Below are 20,750 nucleotides of genomic sequence, written 5' to 3'. Positions count from 1 at the left end.
AACTGAAGGGGAGGCTCTCTCCGGATCTGCGCTGGCTGGCACGGAAAAAGAAAAAACTGATGTCAGCACGCAGGGGTAGCGTCTAAGTAGACACCGCAATGTCATACCGGTGACTACGATGCCAATGACGGACGCGGAGTAGACTGAAGCTACCGATGTGCAGGGGTACTGCTATGAAAAAATTCTCCAGATCCAGTTTGATGCCTGGGGGTAATACTAAAGGTAAGGAATCTATGCCAGCCAGGTCAATGTCCTGCCATCAGGAAGCCCCCCTTGGGATGGGTAGTCCTATTAATAGGAATGCTGGGGCATACAGTTGATGACCTAGTGTTTTTTGGTCACTGCCTTCTAGCAGTGAATTACAATATGAATGACTTTAGGTTGTATGTGAACTTTAGCTGAGTCTCTGTAGCACCCACCACCCCAATCTCAGCTAGACCCAACACAGTCAGCCAATGGCCACTCATTGCAATTGTGGACACAAGTAGCACAACTCATAATCTGGGGCCTCCAATCCCTTCCCATTTGGTCGAATAACATAGAGTGTGCAGGGAACCCTGCTGATGCCCAGTGTCCCAAATCAACATATTGTGGATTTTGTGCTGGGAAAATATTACATTGCCCATGGGAGGTAGGATGGGACCTGTCCGAGGACTGTAATCATCCAAGGCACCACCCTGCCTGCTCTACCCCCCTACGCATGGCTCATATGTAAATGTTCACAGTTTGATATTGCCGCATAATTTGCTCTCTCCTACTGTAATCTGGGGCTCATCGCTGGTGCCTCAGAGAGACCCCGTTCCAGCTTGCAGATGGTGAACTGTAATTTTTGTTCTGAGCAGATCGTTCTCCAAAGTCTTTCAGAAACTCCTCACCACCACTTTAAGGGCATCCTGTTCAGAGTAATCATTTCCTGCTGTGGGTAAACTGAAACTATTCCTGTATGCTGTTTCCCAGGGTGTCCCTAAACTCTGGCTCATTATGATGCGAGATCGAAAGCCTCCACATCGGGATGAGGGTCTGTCGAACCCCCCCAGCATGTGAGCTTCATAAGAAGTGGGTTATGCTCCAACAGAGTATGTCCCAAATACTGCTAATGTGTTATGATGTTATTTACCACCCACAGAGAACAATATCTTATCCAAGTGGATGAGAAATTAATACACAGGCAAGTAAAACAAGTAATTCCTGTTGCTCCGTATCTCGTCCTCCAGACATCCCCCAGTGCCTCATCCACTTCTGGAAGTCCATTGCAAGTTTAACAGTCGGGAAATCTCCTACTGAAGGTGCAGCTCGGTCTAGGTAAACATCAGCAACACAGTTATAATCCCCATCCAGTACCAGAGGTGTCACTGGGTCCAGGGAGAGAAGAGATGTCTCTCTCTGTATTTAGCCCAGTTCTGAGCATATATACTGCCTGTAATAATTGGCACCCCATTCAGCCTACCCTGTATTAGGGCATAATGCTCACCTGCATGGATAAGAACACAAATGGGTCAAAATGAAACTCCAGGCTTAACCCAAACCAGTGCGCCCTTGGCAAAAGAGGAGAAACTGGTGGGAAAGATCTGTTGCCACCATCGCCGTTTAAGTGTGCAGCTTCTCCTGCTGTCAGGGGTGTCTCCTGAGGGAGTGCCACATCTACACCCCTCCGTCCTATGTACGTTGAGATGTTGTAAATTTTGCATATTGGCCCCGTTCCCTTGAAATTCCTCATTCCATGTGAGGAGGGTGTTAAACATTTATCTGAACAAGACTAAAGACTTGCGAAAGTCCAAACAATTATTGATAACTATGCTCTTTTACAGATAGGAATTGCCACTTCAAAACAACTCTTAAATATATGGATAGTCTCTGGCATAATCCTCCGTTACCAGAAAGCCATCAAAGCGTTACCTAAAAACAAAGGTCCATTCGACCAGAGGTAAAGGAGCTACTGCTCCATTACTCAGAAATATTCTAATTTCTGTGATATGCATGGCAGCAACTTCGATGTGTGAAGTAAGGTTTCTACATGTGTTTTCAGTTTTTAATGTGATGTACAATACAGGCTTGGTTGTATTGTAATATGATCACTGTGTGAAATAAATGCAGTGCATGGTGCAAATATAGGGACGTGAAGGTGGACTAATTTGTTTTGTGCCACTAATTAAATGTGTGCTTGGATTGCAATGTTTACTCTTACACTTCACACACTCAGAGAAGAAAAGGTTTCGCTCTCTGGTGCCGTGCTGCTTATCAATGATGTAACTTAGATACGACTACAAGGATAAGATGACATTGGGTGCTCTGTCTTGTTGAAAGTAGGTAAATAGTAACAGTGAGCATTCGCATATATTGTGAAACAGGAGCATTGTTCAAATATCCTGTGTAATGATGTAGGAAATCATTGTGAGCTGGCCTGTCGTAGCTCAATATAACACTATACATGGAAGGTATACAAGATACTAGTGTTAGCGTGGAGGTCATACACACGCACCATTTACTGGAGGGAATACTGAAATATGGCATTCCACCTTCAGCCCTGATTGTGCAGTAAACTAAACAAGGAGGCTTTAAGTGACTTGGCTTCCTATAATGAATGAATTAATCCATCAGTTATACAGTGCAACTATAACTCCCAGGGGAGCATCCTGGTGCTAGGTGATAGAGAAAAATTAGAGGCCATGACAGTTAGTGAAAAGAAGCCAGTAATAAAAACAACAGGACAAGGCCTTCAGTGGAGTCACTGAATTAGTGAATGACACAAAGAGTCAGAGGCCATGAAGAGCCAAGCCTTCAGTAGTTTCCTGAAAAGGGATTCAGAATCATCGTGTCTCAACTGAATGGGAAGATGATTACAGGCCTTAGTACCTAGAAAAGCAAAGGAACTGCCTCCTTTAGTCGTAACCCTAAATGTTGGAGGTTTAAGAAGGTTAGCAAATGACGATCTCAAAAGCTGAAAGGGAGTGTAATGAGCGAGTCTAGCAGTTAGTTACTTTGGTCCTACGGCTCTATAGGCTCTGAAGGTGAGGAAAATGATTTTAAACAGGAATCTATTGTGTATTGGAAGGCAAAGGAGGGTTTTAAGGGCTGCTGAGGCTCTTGAACGAAGTGGCAGTTTTAGCACTAGCCAAGCGGCTGCGTGCTGTACTACCTGTAGTTTGTGAAGGATTAGTTGGTGGTACCTGCATATAGACTACTACAATAGTCCAATCTGGACATAATCAATGTGAATGCCATTGTTTTTCTTGCTGAAAGAGGAGGGTAGTCAAATATTTCTTTTAGTGATACTATTTAGTGATATTATTTCATTAAAACACATTCCCTCAACTGCCAAAACTTGTGGGCCCAGGTTTTTTACTACACCCACAATATTAGGCGGAGGGGGGCAAAGTTAGGCCAACATAATGTAGGGTATTTGTGTTGTCCTTGCCGAAAAGCACTGTCTTATCGGTGTTGCATTTTAGGTGGTTAGTTTGCATCCGCCATATGACCTCAGTTAGACATTGTTTAAAAGCGATCTCAGAGCCAATGGACGTTTTTCTAGGCTCAGGCTTGGATTTTTGTTTGCATGAGGAGCACTCGAACACCAGCACGGGGCTCCAAGAATCGCCCCAATCTCGAGGTGCAGGACAGTGAGTCAGTCAATCCCCATTCACAGTTCTGGCATCATTCTTCTTGCTGACGCGTTTCGAATTTACATTCTTCTTCATGGGCTGATGATGGCAGAAAATTCAGCGCCTACCGGGTAAAGTCTCCATTTATGCGTAATAGCGCGCCCTCCTATTGGCTGACCTGTATGATACTGCGCTGAGCATTGTGGGAGTTGCAGTCCTGGAATCCCCTGTAAGTGCTGATAATGTCACTGCTGGATGTATTAAGCTTGCAAATGAGCCTCAACTGACACACACCCCCTATTCGGTGCCGATGTCCCACATGAAGGAGCCTGTTGGATACAGACTTCTGTGGCCCCCAGGTTCTTGGAGTGGTGCTCCTCGGCGGTACGAACGCCGCCAATATCTTCTAGGCTCAGGCTTGGATTTTCGTTTGCATGAGGAGCACTCGAACACCAGCACGGGGCTCCAAGCATCGCCCCAATCTCGAGGTGCAGGAGAGTGAGTCAGTCAATCCCCATTCACAGTTCTGGCATCATTCTTCTTGCCGACGCGTTTCGAATTTACATTCTTCTTCATGGGCTGATGATGGCAGAAAATTCAGCGCCTACCGGGTAAAGTCTCCATTTATGCGTAATAGCGCGCCCTCCTATTGGCTGACCTGTATGATACTGCGCTGAGCATTGTGGGAGTTGCAGTCCTGGAATCCCCTGTAAGTGCTGATAATGTCACTGCTGGATGTATTAAGCTCGCAAATGAGCCTCAACTGACACACGCCCCCTATTCCGTGCCGATGTCCCACATGAAGGAGCCTGTTGGATACAGACTTCTGTGGCCCCCAGGTTCTTGGAGTGGTGCTCCTCGGCGGTACGAACGCCGCCAATATCTTCTAGGCTCAGGCTTGGATTTTCGTTTGCATGAGGAGCACTCGAACACCAGCACGGGGCTCCAAGCATCGCCCCAATCTCGAGGTGCAGGAGAGTGAGTCAGTCAATCCCCATTCACAGTTCTGGCATCATTCTTCTTGCCGACGCGTTTCGAATTTACATTCTTCTTCATGGGCTGATGATAGCAGAAAATTCAGCGCCTACCGGGTAAAGTCTCCATTTATGCGTAATAGCGCGCCCTCCTATTGGCTGACCTGTATGATACTGCGCTGAGCATTGTGGGAGTTGCAGTCCTGGAATCCCCTGTAAGTGCTGATAATGTCACTGCTGGATGTATTAAGCTCGCAAATGAGCCTCAACTGACACACGCCCCCTATTCGGTGCCGATGTCCCACATGAAGGAGCCTGTTGGATACAGACTTCTGTGGCCCCCAGGTTCTTGGAGTGGTGCTCCTCGGCGGTACGAACGCCGCCAATATCTTCTAGGCTCAGGCTTGGATTTTCGTTTGCATGAGGAGCACTCGAACACCAGCACGGGGCTCCAAGCATCGCCCCAATCTCGAGGTGCAGGAGAGTGAGTCAGTCAATCCCCATTCACAGTTCTGGCATCATTCTTCTTGCCGACGCGTTTCGAATTTACATTCTTCTTCATGGGCTGATGATGGCAGAAAATTCAGCGCCTACCGGGTAAAGTCTCCATTTATGCGTAATAGCGCGCCCTCCTATTGGCTGACCTGTATGATACTGTGCTGAGCATTGTGGGAGTTGCAGTCCTGGAATCCCCTGTAAGTGCTGATAATGTCACTGCTGGATGTATTAAGCTGCAACTCCCAAAATGCTCAGCGCAGTATCATACAGGTCAGCCAATAGGAGGGCGCGCTATTACGCATAAATGGAGACTTTACCCGGTAGGCGCTGAATTTTCTGCCATCATCAGCCCATGAAGAAGAATGTAAATTCGAAACGCGTCGGCAAGAAGAATGATGCCAGAACTGTGAATGGAGATTGACTGACTCACTCTCCTGCACCTCGAGATTGGGGCGATGCTTGGAGCCCCGTGCTGGTGTTCGAGTGCTCCTCATGCAAACGAAAATCCAAGTCTGAGCCTAGAAGATATTGGCGGCGCTCGTACCGCCGAGGAGCACCACTCCAAGAACCTGGGGGCCACAGAAGTCTGTATCCAACAGGCTCCTTCATGTGGGACATTGGCACCGAATAGGGGGCGTGTGTCAGTTGAGGCTTATTTGCGAGCTTAATACATCCAGCAGTGACATTATCAGCACTTACAGGGGATTCCAGGACTGCAACTCCCACAATGCTCAGCGCAGTATCATACAGGTCAGCCAATAGGAGGGCGCGCTATTACGCATAAATGGAGACTTTACCCGGTAGGCGCTGAATTTTCTGCCATCATCAGCCCATGAAGAAGAATGTAAATTCGAAATGCGTCGGCAAGAAGAATGATGCCAGAACTGTGAATGGGGATTGACTGACTCACTCTCCTGCACCTCGAGATTGGGGCGATGCTTGGAGCCCCGTGCTGGTGTTCGAGTGCTCCTCATGCAAACGAAAATCCAAGCCTGAGCCTAGAAGATATTGGCGGCGTTCGTACCGCCGAGGAGCACCACTCCAAGAACCTGGGGGCCACAGAAGTCTGTATCCAACAGGCTCCTTCATGTGGGACATCGGCACCGAATAGGGGGCGTGTGTCAGTTGAGGCTCATTTGCGAGCTTAATACATCCAGCAGTGACATTATCAGCACTTACAGGGGATTCCAGGACTGCAACTCCCACAATGCTCAGCGCAGTATCATACAGGTCAGCCAATAGGAGGGCGCGCTATTACGCATAAATGGAGACTTTACCCGGTAGGCGCTGAATTTTCTGCCATCATCAGCCCATGAAGAAGAATGTAAATTCGAAACGCGTCGGCAAGAAGAATGATGCCAGAACTGTGAATGGGGATTGACTGACTCACTCTCCTGCACCTCGAGATTGGGGCGATGCTTGGAGCCCCGTGCTGGTGTTCGAGTGCTCCTCATGCAAACGAAAATCCAAGCCTGAGCCTAGAATATATATATATATATATATATTTTTTTTAAATGCAGGGCTGAGCAATGAGCCCTGCAGCACTCTTGAAAATAATTTAGGTGGCTGGTTATATTTAGGTGGGTTTCAGACTAATAGGATAGAGATGTGTGATGAAATATGATTAGGGTCCATTTAACCTTTGCACCTCTTTGTAAAATAACTACTGGGTTATTTATAATATGAACAATCATTTGAATGAACATGGTTTTGTGGATGAACAGTGTGTAAGACATGATCATTTTGGGTAAAGTACCAACTATTATGTGTGCATGCTGATGTCAGGATGTAGTAGAGAGGCTCCATACATACCACCTGCAGATAAGTGATTCTCAGGCATGTCGTCTGACTCCTAACACTTCTACGTACCAGAACATAATTCTGTAAGATAAGAGTGAGAGACACCTGCCAGTTCTCATTTTCTCTGAAAAGTTTACAGTTTCCTAAGAGGCCTTAGGAGTTCTAATGCTGTGATGGATAATTTTGGGGTCATATGACATGGCATTCAGAAAAGTATACAAGTGCATTTCCAAACTTTTGAGCATGCCCCTAAAGTCTACTGCTCAGAGGACACAAATATTATGTGCATTGCATATCCTTGAACTTCCGCACATTCACAAGTTACATCTTTCATGGGTAATTTGGGTAAGCAAAATTGACCTACATATATTTAGATTTCTGCATGCATGACATAGATGTTTCTTTTTGAACAGCATGTAAATAATGCTCCCTATGAATTGAAGCACAGCTTTTTCCACAGGGTAGATTTAAGAAGCTGTACAGAGAAAATCAAGATCAGTTTCTTTCTTGTTCGGTTTTCAATACTAAACTTTTTCTAAAACAGACTTGAAAGAGAATTTCTTACCTTGGCCAAGTAACAAACTTCACCAACACCAGACTTCCCACAGGAAGTTTTGAATAGATAATCTTCAATCCACTTTTCGTAAATTGGCAATCATCTGGACAATACTGTTCTGGGGCAGAACACTTATTAAACCATGGGTCAGTATTCATGTAGCAGTACCATGGTTTACTATGGTCAACACATGCAGCAACCTCTTTTGACATCAACCTCCATTTTAGGCATGCTTCATCCTCACACTGAAACCACACTTTGTCCAGATAAAAGTTACTATCTTCTAAACGTTTCATGGCAAGATCTTCTTGTTTAAACACCTTCCAAAATTCCAGTGTGTTGTTATTCTAAAAGAAAAGCAAAATACAAACAGACATTACTGAAAAGAAACATAGAAGTTCTACCCAATTCACAACAGATCCTATATTAATTACAGATAATTTCTTTCTCTGCAATGCTGCTCCTGTATGTCAGTATGTCGATTTGGGACTTGTTCTATATTAAAACGTTTAATGAATTCTCCTAATACCAAAGGAATGGTTTCTTACCTGTAAATCCAATTCTCTCTCAGGGAAGTCGCCATTGAAGTCATAAGCAGTGAACAGTCCCGCCAACGTGCAGAGATCCAGGAGCGCATTTTCATAATATGTCTTCTTAAGTGTGGACGTTCGCCTTTCTTCAAGTAGGCCTGTAGAGGCACTTAAAACAAGAACATTGTGCAGCTCATAGGGCTATAATGGCCAATTTCATTAAGATTACATTTAAAATAGGGTAATTAATACCTATATGTATACTTGCATATCAGCATACAAGGTCATGTGTCAATAAGGATTTAAGGCCTTCCAATTATGTGCATTTTGATGTGGCTCGCGTTTTTTGCGGCGGGTGACTGGTACAGTGCCGGAGAAGTGATTGAGCTCACTATTGATTCGAAAAAAGCTAAATACAACCTTTGAATAGATGGCGGTATGTGGAAACGAAGAGGGTGAATGTTTCACTGACCGAGGAAGCACCCGCTTTTACTGAGGGAGGTGTACTGCCATCTGAGCACCTAGGAAATTAGGAATTGCCGCATATTGTGCATTTTTGGCTGTGGTGACAGTCAGAGAGATTTTTGGTACAGTAATGTATTAACCCTGTCCTGAGGAGGCCTAAGAAGTATTAAGGCTGAAACGTGGTCGCGTAGACACTTCTGTAGGAGGAGTTTTTGAAATATAGTGATTAATCGAAATTGTATGATGGTACACTGGAATGACCTATACTAGTCGATGGACCTTGTGTACCACCTTGACTACCTCTTAGTGGTCCTTCCAGAATTGTAAGGAGGACACTAGTGTGAATAATTTCTTTAGGGTTATTGTGCTATACATTGATGTCTTTTTTCATGTACAGAATGTTGTGATTTAAGTCATGTTTTTGTGTGTATATATAATTTTTTGTGTATATATATTTTTTCTTCTTGATTAGGTGCTATTATCTATGTAGAGTGTATATATGTCTTGATACAATTCTTCAAAAATAATAAGTGAAGAGAGGGTAATTAAATGTGCTCTACTCGAAAACGTTTCTGTATCTATTCCTTTATACCCTTCAGATTGTATAGAGGTCGGTCTCATGGAACTATATCGAACGCCGATTTCAGATCAATAAAACATGTGAACAGTTGAGATTCTCTTCTTATGGCTTTTTCTGATAAAATAGCCAGAGCTGCCAGGTTTGTTTTTATTCCCATGCCAGGCCTGAATCCTGTTTGAATTCGGAATTACGCATTTCTACTACAACCATGCTTGGAGGTGTAGTAGGATGTAGGATGCATATAGTTTTGCCTATACGTCGATCAAGGCTATCAGCCTATAATTTTCTGGTTGGGTGTGGCTTCCTTTTTAGTATATTGGTTGGAACATGTTCCTTTTCCAAGAAGTTGGTATGTTATTCTGACTGTAAATGTGATTGAAAAGAGGCGTGAAATAGTCTGCCCAATAGTCTGGTGCTTGCTTGAATAGTGCATTTGGGAGGCCAGTCGGCCCTGCTGCTCCTTACCCTTTTAGTTTTTTTATAATTCTTTTTATTTGTTTTGCATCGGTTAGCACCTTGGGTCCATAGGTACTTAAATCTAATGAATCTCCTACCGATTTCATGCTTTCCTGTAACTGGGAGCTGAAAATTATGTCTCTATTCCTTCCCTTTTGAACAACTTCCTGTACCTTGATCTCCTTCGCATTCTCGTTGTTTTGGGTATTGATAAATACTTTGTGGACATGTTGTTTTCATGTTTCCTCGCTTATTCCTGCATTTTGATGCTGTCTCGGTCCTTTTGTTAGGTTGTTTATATCCCCCAAAATTCCCTGCTATTTGGTAGTTTGTTTGCCTAGAGTAGTTTGCCCCAAAGGTTTTCCTTATGCACCTTTATTGCCTCCCTACATTCTGTCCTATATTTCTTCCTCATTGATGTAATTTTACTCTTGTCCTTTGTTGTACCTCATCTTGCTGCCGTGGCCTGAGTTCTCACCTTTCTTGCGATTTTTCTTTTCTCGTCTCGCAGCTGTGTGTTATACCACAGTTCATTCCTTGTTCATGAGTTCCTCGGGCTTACTGGTTTTGCTGGGAACCTTTATAATAGGATGTTTCCTAAATTCACCCATTTATTTACGATATGTCGTTTGCTCAAGGTCCCTGTGTTGTTTTCATATTCGTATACAGCATCCATGATTTGTTTTGTGTTGGTTCCACACCACTTTAGTTTTCTTAGATTATAAATTACTCAAATTTCTGTTAAGTCCTTTGCGTTACTTGACTGGTGCAAGTGGATGTTTATATTCAACTCCTGCAAAAGATGGTCACTCTCCAGGCAAGGTCAGAATTGTAAGGCGTTGACCGTGTGGAGAAATTCCTTGCTGATGAAGATATAGTGTATGGTTGATTGCCTTTTACCGCTCAAAAACGTAATGGCTGCTGGTCTATTGCCCTTTGTGTTTCCATTCAGAATTGTTAGGCCTAATGCTTCCAGCTCTTGTTTTAATTTCAGGGCTTCTGAAGAAATTGCCCATTACATTCTTACTTACAATATTATTGTCTTAAGTGTTTCTACAGGCCTTCCTGAAGAAATACAAACATCCACACTTAAGAAGACATATCATGAAAATGTGCTCTGGGATCCCTACACGTGGGCAGAACTATTCAATGCTTCTGAGTATCAATGGAGATCCTTTGAGAAAGAACCTATACCTGCTTTAGACTCAGCAATTTCACATTCTAAACCAACATGAATGTAGCACATCATTGGTGCCAAAGTGGTCAAAGTAAAATTACAGGTTTCATATAAAGAGCACATAAATAAATTGAGAGGTAAAACCAGATAGTGAGTTGCCATGTGGTATCAGGATTTTCTGGCTGTGATAAACACCATATCCATATCTACTCAACTCTTGATGAGTCCACAGTATCATAATGTGTCCATATGAAAGCAATGTTTTTAATGGTGCCAATATTTCCAAGTAGGACAACTATATCTGTCTAATGGGAGAGTGCAACTACTTCTTAGCAGTGCTGCTATACTTTTAACTGGACACTAATGGCAATTTATAACACTGCTGCTTTATCTTTTTTTTCTTTGCATCCTTTTTTTCAACTTCAATGTATTGGTATTTGGCTAAAGCAATACAATAATCAATAGACATCAACCCACAATGTCAAAGAAAGTACACAAATGTGCGGAGTTAAGGGCTGGCAGAGTCTCCAATTCGAATGTAGCAACAAGAGCATTGCCATATGGCAACTGAGCTGAGGAGGCTTCCGTTCGCCAATTCCATTTCTGTACATTTCCATGGAAGTGAGACAAGGTAGGCAGTCTGGCTGTACACAGCATTCAAAGGTAACAGGGAGGGTGATAAGAGGTGGGGGGAAGGCAGGCAAGGAGGGATAAAAGGCCTGTCTTGCTAAAATACACACAGACCTATACACACATAGTAAGGCATTCAAAATACCAAGTACGGAGAATGGATAAAAGTCTCTGTGGTCCACAGACCACCCGGCTAGGCAAGGTGGTCTGAAGTCATGGAAGGAGGAAAGTATTATTTAGTCCAGTCTGGACCCACCCTTTTACATCTTCAGGAAGGCTCCCTAAACCCTGTCATAGGTCTCCGATTTGGCTGCATGCCAATATGTAAACCTTTCATGTAGAGCCACTTTACGAAGTTCTATTGTCAATTCCGTTTGTGTAGTACATGAGGGTTGGCGCCAGTGACGGAGGATGCAAATCTTCACCACCGCCGGTGCTGGGGCTATCCACCGATGTGCGTCTCAGGATCGTAACAAAAGTAGCATTAAACTGGCTACTTGACAGGGCTCATTATTATCTGGGGGATATTTTAATTGTCCAGTAAATAGATGGCAGTAAAAAGGGAGTGGTAGGTCATATAAGAAACCTTATGGCATCAATGATATAACTCATGTAGATCTATCAACTCTTTGATAATTGGCCCTTTTTAAAAGGGGACACCTTCTACTTCTATCTGCACAGGAAACACTTGCAAGTTAATATATGTTTATGCTTCAAGGACATTATGGGGCTTATAGACATTATTAGGTTTCTAATATAATCTTAGATTATAGCCTCCTAAATTACAGCTGAGGTTTATGGAAAAGTAACAACAGTGAGACAACGGACTTTTGCTAGATTCTGAATACACAGAATAGAGGAGTCAGTCGCTTCAGGATTTTCGCAACTAACTCTTGGCTTTGCAGCTCTGCCTGTTGTTTAGGATACTTTTACGATAGAAGCAAGAGGAGTCACCCTTCAATATGCAAAGAAGAAGAATGCCCAGCAGGGAGAGGATACTAAACAAATAGCTGAGAACTTATTACAAGAAATCAAAAACCCTTGGGTTCTACAGACTAACAATTCATTAAAGTATGATATCCACCAAAAACATATGTTAATGCAAAATAGCATACCTGATAAATATAGAGAGAAATGGGCTAAGTCAAAACAGAAATCAAGGGATATCTCATAAGAATACTTGAAGAAATTGAAAGATTATGTTTTGTAAAACACGAGAAAGGGCCTGATTCACTACGGTAAGTTTACAATTTTGTGTAAGTTTACGATTGTTTGCTATTCACAAAGGGATTTACAAGTAGTATCTCTCCAAGTGTGGGGTCTCCGCACGTAAAAAGATAGGATAAAGTGCAATAGTAGGCACAAGGTGCAATAGTAGGCACAGCAGGGCTTCTCTTACTTGGTAATAATACTCAAGTAGTCTTTAATAGGGCAATTGTCAATATAGACACAAGAGAAATATCGACTGCTGTGTATTTAGATTTTAACATTACCTCTGACATGGCTGACCTTTTTCGGGCAAATAACGAACAACTATTGAAGAGGTGTATTATTAAAATGAAAGAATGGTATTGACTTCTGCTTGGAATCATGGTCAGCGATCTCAAGCTTTGGATGGCGGTATGCCAATCTTGTGGCTTTGTCAAGGCTTGTTTTGCTTTGTTACAATTCTTGCAAAACTTTACTCTGAGGGGAGCTTCTTCTCCATTATCAATCTAAAAATAAATATTCGCTAACCTTGAAATTAAGAGTCACACCAGCCAAACTTCTGCCAAATCTTTGCTTCTAGTCAAATCAATGCACATTGTATTTATTGTAATTGCATAGCTATAGCATTTAGTACCATTCACAAGGTGATGAAACACTTTATGGCTTGTAGCACTAATGCAAAACCCAAGGTTAGTGGTTAAACCAGTGGCTATTGACTATTGTTGATTTTTTTTAATTGGTTCTAAAGAAAGCCATTTATTGCATGTATTCCAGTTTTTTGTGTTAGATTAAATTAAGATTGAATTAAGGAGGTATGTGTGATTATTAGTGTGAATTCATGCAAATGGTTAGTGAGATGACTAAAGAGTCTAGGGGTATTAGTTATTTGATTGCAGAGATATGGCTTCAAAGAGGGAGAGGTTGAGATCACTGAAGTGAGGTGTAGGCAATTTGCAGAGATACAATGATAGAGTATGGGAGACAGGTATATGGCTTAGAGTAGGCTACACTCAGAGATACTTAGGCGTGCAGAGGAAGTGAGAGGGGTTTTGGGAATGACATTGGGCATAGAGGTCTCTGTGCCAGGAAGGCATCTTCTTGGGAGCTTGCCTAGAGTGTTGACTATGAGGTGAAGGGGTGGGGAGGGGGGTTAGGGGAGTGGTGGTCCCTAGTCATTGAAGGGGGATGGAGGCAAGCATTGAGTCCGGTCTGGTCTCACCCAAACACATCTTCAGGAAGGCACTCGAAAAGCTCTCGTAGGTCTCAAATTTGTCTGCATGCCTATACGTAAACCTTTCTTGTAGAGCCATTTTTTGAAGTTTTATTGCCAATTCCATATGTGTAGGACATGAGTGTTGGCGGCACCTGGCTGCTACAGTCGTCCTCGTTGTTTGCATCTTGCCACAGAGAGAGAGGTACAGATGCTGCAATTTTAGGAAATCCAATTTGGACTGTGCCCGAAGGGGGAGGAGATTATCTTCCACCCTCTGCCAAAGGCCACTATTCACTCTGATGTTATGCTCCCAGAGTCCATTCCATATCCATTTCATGTCCTGGTTGCGAAGGCAGCCTCAGTGATTCCCTTGGACTTCGGGGTGGCCTCGTCCTTCACTCAGGAGATTTTGTACACTGATATGCCTTAGAAGCTACCTATATTGGACATGGCCAACACTATCGAGGAATTGGGGTGGGAAAGGAGAAGGAGAACGTTGTCTGCATATAGTAGATCCTCCAAAGTGGTTCCTCCAATGGTTTTGCCGAACGAACAAGTTACTTACCTTCGGTAATGCATTATTGGTAGAGACTCTATCTAGCTGCAGATTACTTACCTTTGAATTCCCAGGCATCAGGCTGGATCCTGAAACTTTTGCTGAGCAATACCCCTAGCGCGAGGCGTCGGATGGCTCCATTTGGCTCAGCGTGACATCGTCCGTGTCGGTAGAGTCGGTTAGGACATTGCGGTGCCTATATAGACGCCACCCAGGCACGCGGACGTCATTACTTTTTGTTTTTTCCACACCAGAAGCTCAGAGCCACAGAGTAACTGACATAGACGTGTGCAAAACTAGAGCCATGATAAAGGGGTGTAACCCTAGCCCTACAATATGAGTCCGCAAAACGGGGAGGCATGGTTGGGCCTGCAAGGAATCTGCAGCTAGGTATAGTCTCTACCAGATGAACAAGTTACTTACCTTCGGTAACGCATTATCTGTAAGAGATATATATTAGTTATGGATTCCTTAACTTAGAATTACCCCAAGGCGTCTGGATCCGGAAAAGTTTTCTACAACAGTACCCCTGCACATCGGTAGGTGGCGTCGGTTGACTCCGCGTTCGTCGTTTGCGTTGTGATCGCCCGAATGACGTCGGGGTATCTACTTAGACTCCGTCCCTGAGCGCTGACGTCAGTTCTTTACACGACATTTCACGCCAGAAGCGCAGAGCCATGCAAGACACTGCCACTGGTGCATAAAACTAGGGCCCTGAAAGGGATTTCCTTACTCTAGAAGTCAGTTCACAGAACGGGGAGGATGGGTGGGGTGGTAAGGAATCCATAACTAATATATGTCTCTTACAGATATATCGTTACCGAAGGTAAGTAACTTGGTTATCTGAAAGAGACTATTAGTTATGCATTCCTTACCTTAGAATAGATACCCCAGCAATACCAACCCCAGAGGTGGGTCTGCCAACCAAGTTCACACCAGGAAGTCCTGATGAACGGAGCGGCCGAAGAAGCCATCTCTCTGGGCTTGGCTGTCCAGGCAGTAATGCTTAATGAACGTGTGCAACAAAGCCCCTGTGGTTGGCTGCCGTCGCTCCGGTGGAATGGGCAAGCAACCCTACAGGAGGTTCCTTTTTTGCCAAGGAATAACAAATCTTAATGCAAAAGAACGACCCATCGAGAGATGGTTCATTTTTGCACAGCCCCATAGCCAACAAAGAGCTGATCATACACCCGAAATTGTTTTGTGCGGTCTAGATAAAATAAAAGCGCACGTATTGGATCCAATTGGTGGAGCCTCTCCTCCTCTTTAGAAGGATGCGAGGGCCGTAAGAAGGTGGGCAAAGTGATGATTTGTCCTATGTGGAAAGAGGTAACCACTTTGGGAAGAAAAAAAGGTCTATTTCAAAGGACAACCTTGACTGGATGAACAGCCAGGAAAAGCGGTTTAGAAGAAAGAGCCTGAAGCTCACTCACCCTGCGAGCAGAGGTGATGGCAACCAAAAAGGCAGTTTTTAGAGCCAAGAGTCTGAGGACAATTATGTAGAGGATCGAAAGGAGTGCACATAAGGTAAGTCAGAACAAGATTCAAGTCCCACTGGGGCATTACAAAAGGACTAGGAGGAAACAGGTAAGTAATGCCCTTGAGGAAACATCTTACAACAGGGGACTTGAAAAGAGAAGGCTGATCAGGAAGGCGAAGAAAGGCTGAAATGGCCGAAAGATAGCCCTTGAGGGTGCCCAGAGCAGAGCCCTGCTGGGCCATAGAAAGCAGGAACAGGAGAACCTCAGAAAGGGTGGCAGAAAGGGGATCCACAGCCTTTGCTACACACCATGCCACAAATTTGTTCCATCTACAGGCGTATACTGTTTTAGTGAAGGGACGCCTGGCTGCCAAGATAGCATTACAGACTTCAAGAGGAAAGTCGAAGGCTGTCAACTGTCGCCGTTCAATCTCCATGCAAGGAGGTGGAGGCTGGACAGGTTCGGGTAGAGGACCGTCTTCTGCTGTTGTGACAGAAGATCCTCCCAATGGGGCAGTCTGATCGGAGGATCGATGGCCAACGTTCAAGAGCTCAGGATACCAGATTCTTTGTGCCCAGGCTGGAGCCACAAGAATGACTTGGGCCCGGTCGCGCTTGATCTTCTTCAGCACTCTGGGCAGAAGTGGTATAGGCGGAACGGAGTATAGAAGACCGCAACTCCACTGACGAAGCAAAGCGTCGCCTAGCGAGTGCCGCCTTGAAAATTCCAACGTGGAAAACTGCTGACATTGCGCATTCTCTTCGGTGGCAAATAAATCTAACCAAGGCTCTTCTCACTGCTGAAAGAGACCTTGCACCACCTCCGAGTAAAGGCGCCATTGGTAATCCATCAAGCACCGGCAGCCGAGTTCATCCGCCCTGGCGTTCAGGGAACCTGCCAGGTGTTGCCGTGATGTTCCAGCCACTTCCAGAGACAAAGGGCCTCCTGAAAGAGAGTCCACGACCCCACTCCGCCCTTTTTGTTGCAATACCACATTGCGGAAGTGTTGTCTGTGAACACCTGCACTACTCTTCCTTTAACTGAAGGAAGGAAGGCCTTCAGTGCTAGACGAAGCGCCCGAAGCTCCAGAAGGTTGATGTGGAGCCCGGACTCCTCCGGAGACCAGAGGCCTCCGATCTCCGCCTCTCCCATGTGGCCGCCCCATCCAATGAGTGGCGCATCGGTCACCACTGTGAAATCTGGTTGGGGAAGGGAGAGGAATCTGCTGTCGACCCAATCCTAGTTCGTGAATTAAGGGAAGACTGAAACTACCGATCTGCACAGATGAGCTGCGACCACCGGCATCACTTTCGTGAACACCTGAGGGGCACTAGTAAGGCCAAAGGGGAGCACGTTAAACTGAAAATGCTCCTGGCATACTGTGAACCATAGGTAACGCCTGTGGGAAGGCAGGACGGGGATATGGAAATAGGTATATAAACATGTGGATGCCTCTGAGCCCATAAATCACAATTTTTCTTTGTCTTTCAGTCCTTTTTATTGACTGTAAGTATCAATTTAATTTTTCTGTTTTACACTTGATTTAAAGAGAGAAAACACTTCATCAATAGACTTTTCACCTGTCTTTTACATGAAAATTTACACATTTCTTGTACACTTATTTACACTTTTTAGCATCAACATATAACAAAACGTGCATCTATTGCTCAAAATAAATCACTTACATAAGACATATTTACAGTACATAACAGTACACAAATGTCCAGCTGATTACACTTTTGGAACCCTAACTTAGTTGGTCCTCAATCATCACAATCTCTTTTGGTCCTTAGCAGGGTCAGAAAAGAATTTTTTTTAATTGGTTTTATGGGGGAACTTTAAATTGATTATTGTTCCTACTCAGGGGAAGCATAAACACTTAGGTATTTTTCCCAATAAGTTCTGAATCGCTGCTTGTATGTTGCCAACGCGTTTCGACCTGTAATGTATGGACCTGCGACTTTGTGGTGAGGTCTTCTTCAGGGCTTACGTAATTTTACCAGACCTAATTTACTCGTAAGATGCATTAAAAAGAATGTACACTAAAATTAGATACATTGTTACCTATACAGGCAAAAGATGTCCCACCAGAACATTAATAAGCCCTGAAGAAGACCTTATTGGGAAAAATACCTAAGTGTTTAGGACCAACTAAGTTAGGGTTCCAAGAGTGTAATCAGCTGGACATTTGTGTACTGTTATGTACTGTAAATATGTTTTATGTAAGTGATTTATTTTGAGCAATAGATGCACGTTTTGTTATATGTTGATGCTAAAAAGTGTAAATAAGTGTACAAGAAATTTGTAAATTTTCATGTAAAAGACAGGTTAAAAGTCTATTGATGAAGTGTTTTCTCTCTTTAAATCAAGTGTAAAACAGAAAAATTAAATTGATACTTACAGTCAATAAAAAGGACTGAAAGACAAAGAAAAATTGTGATTTATGGGCTCAGAGGCATCCACATGTTTATATAGCCATTGTACTGAATCCGGCCTCTGAAACCCTTATCGAATCAATCCCCCGTTTTTTATACACAGGGATATGGAAATAAGCATCCTGCAAGTCCAAAGCTACCATCCAGTCTCCAGGGTCGAGGGCACACAGGATCTGAGCCAATGTCAACATTTTGAACTTCTCCTTCCGGAAGAAGCAGTTGACATCCCTGAGGTCTAAGATAGGACCCAGGCCTTTGTCCTTCTTGGGCACCAGAAAGTAGTGGGTGTAGCAGCCACTACCTACTTCCGGCACTGGGACTCGCTCGATGGCTCCCTTGGCCAAGAAAGCTGCAACTTCCTGAGGGAGAAGGGCCAAGTGATCTTCCAACATGCGATGGAGTGCAGGTGGCATGGAGGGAGGGGTAGTCTCAAAGGTGAGGGAGTAGCCCCTTCGGACTAACTGCAAAACCCACCTGTCCGAAGTGATGTTGTGCGGGTGGGTTAGGTGATGGCGGATCCTGCCGCCCACTGGCAACTGGTGACCCTGAAAGGTCAGACTAGGAAAGTATGGAAGCAGCAGCAGGGGGGGCACTGGTGGACTGGCCTGCCTGCTGGCCCCAGACCCACGGTGGTGGGTCCCACATCCAGAGGCTGAACAGCTTGTGCGGGACTGTGGCTCTGGGCAGCCACAAAAGAGGGCGAAAGCAGATTGCGTGGGCCCTAGAATCCTTGAAGAGCTCAAGCGCATTGTCCTATCCACAGGAGGCCCTGTGCTGGGCTTGGACCAGGTGCCGAGAAGGATGTCTGTGAGGGGTCACTGAACGGCAGCAGGAGCTCCGAAGAGGCTGTGCTGGTTGAAGCACCTCTGTCAGGGGGTTAGTCCTAACTGCCACCATAGGTAGCTCAAGGCCCAAGGCCTCAGCCGCCCTACGCAACACCACTGTGTAGGAGGCTCCCTCCTCCGTAGCCATGGTAGGGGGGAAAAAACATACCAAGGTCTGGGGATGTATCCAGACCACTGGCCTCACCCAGTTCCTCTCTCCAATCCGGCTCTACCAGCCTCTCTGCTAGAGGGTCAATAGACCACTCCCAGTCCTCCTCAACCTCCTCTGGCTGCCACTCAGGGCGATAAGGAACGCCAGATTAGAACAGAGGTATAAAAGTATCGGTCGGCATGGGTACCGGCGTCAGTTGACGCCGGTCTGGCTCCGTGTCCATGTCGAGGGAGAGGCCGGGGTGGACACCGGCTGGCAACACAACCAACGTCGGAAGGGGCAGAGGTGTGGCGCCAATGGATTCGGCGCCGGAGGAGGTGTCATAAGGTCAACTGGTGCAGATCCAGGCTTGGATCATTGGGGGCCCTGCTGCGCCAAAGCCGCTGACATCAAAGGCCTAGAACCCCCCAGCCGATTCCACAGGGCCCGAAGGCACGCCGGCGGAGTCGGGCTGCCCAAAGATGGAGTGGAGGACTTTGTAAAAGCTATGAAGTTGGGCAGAGGTCACCACGGCTCCTAGGAAGGTAGGGAGGCTCAGAGCTGACCCAACAGGCTCCACGGATGGGGAGAAGGCGAAGAGTGATGGTGTTTCTTCGTCTTCTTCTTGTGCTTCGACTTACCCGAAGACGAAGACTTGGAAGAGGAGTGATGGTGGTGACTCCGCGACCGGTACTACGACCTCACTCTCGACCAGGACCTTGAGCGGCGCGGAGCTGAGTGCCGGGCATCGGGAAGCTTTCAGGACCGCTCCTGCAAAGACTTTGGGCTCATGGCCCGGCAGTCAGAGCACGACTCTGGGTTGTGGTCGCGCTCCAAACACCAGAGGCACACGAGATGTGGGTCCGTGACCAACATCAACTTGTGACAAGAGTCACAAAGTTTGAAGCCAGTCCGTCGATGTGATATCCCTTGCACCAGGAGTCGAACGACGAAAAAGACGACGACAAAAAGTAAATGAAACTCTAGTCAAAAAAGACTAAGGGTACCGCTCTCTCCGAATCTGCGCTGGCAGGTGCAGAAAAAGAAAGTACTGACATCAGTGCGCAGGGGAGGCCTCTAAGTAGATACCACAACGTCAATCCGGTGATCAAGACGCCAACGACGAACGTGGAGTCGACCGACGCCAACTACCGACGCACAGGGGTACTGCTGAAGAAAATTTCTCTGGTTCCAGTCTGACACCTGGAGGTAATTCTAAGGTAAGGAATCCATAACTAATAGTCTCTTTCAGATAATGAGTTACCGATGTTGTTCATCTGATAGAGACTTCTAGCTGTAGATTCCTTACCTTTGAATTAGATACCCAAGCCATACCATCTTGGCTGTGGGTTGTGGATCAATATCTGATACTAGGAAGTCCTGCAGGACCGAGCGAGTAAAATGCCCGTCCTTGCGGACCTCACCGTCCAAGCAATAGTGTTTTGCAAATGTGTGCAAAGATGCCCACGTTGCTACCTGACAGATGTCTTTCACGTGGACACCCCGAGCCAAGGCTGTAGTCGCAGCCTTTTCCCTTGTGGAATGGGCACTTAATCCTTCAAGGGCTGCTTCTTCACCAGGCCGTAACAGAGCTTGATGCAGAGAATGACTCAGCG

General features: G+C 45.2%; 1 protein-coding gene across 1 annotated transcript in view; it reads right to left on the bottom strand.

Moving 5' to 3' along the window:
- ZCWPW2 (zinc finger CW-type and PWWP domain containing 2) overlaps positions 1 to 7,723 on the bottom strand; it is a 1,218,481-nt gene extending 1,210,758 nt beyond the window's left edge. The window contains exon 1 of the mRNA XM_085629962.1: positions 7,437 to 7,723. Within this exon, the coding sequence (XP_085486088.1) occupies positions 7,437 to 7,723 (287 nt within the window). The remainder of the gene's footprint in view (positions 1 to 7,436) is intronic.
- Between the last annotated feature and the right edge of the window lie 13,027 nt (positions 7,724 to 20,750).

This window comes from Triturus cristatus, chromosome 10, assembly GCF_964204655.1.
Source record: "Triturus cristatus chromosome 10, aTriCri1.1, whole genome shotgun sequence".
NCBI classification, from domain to species: Eukaryota; Metazoa; Chordata; class Amphibia; order Caudata; family Salamandridae; genus Triturus; species Triturus cristatus.
This window is presented reverse-complemented; position numbering and strand designations above follow the sequence as displayed.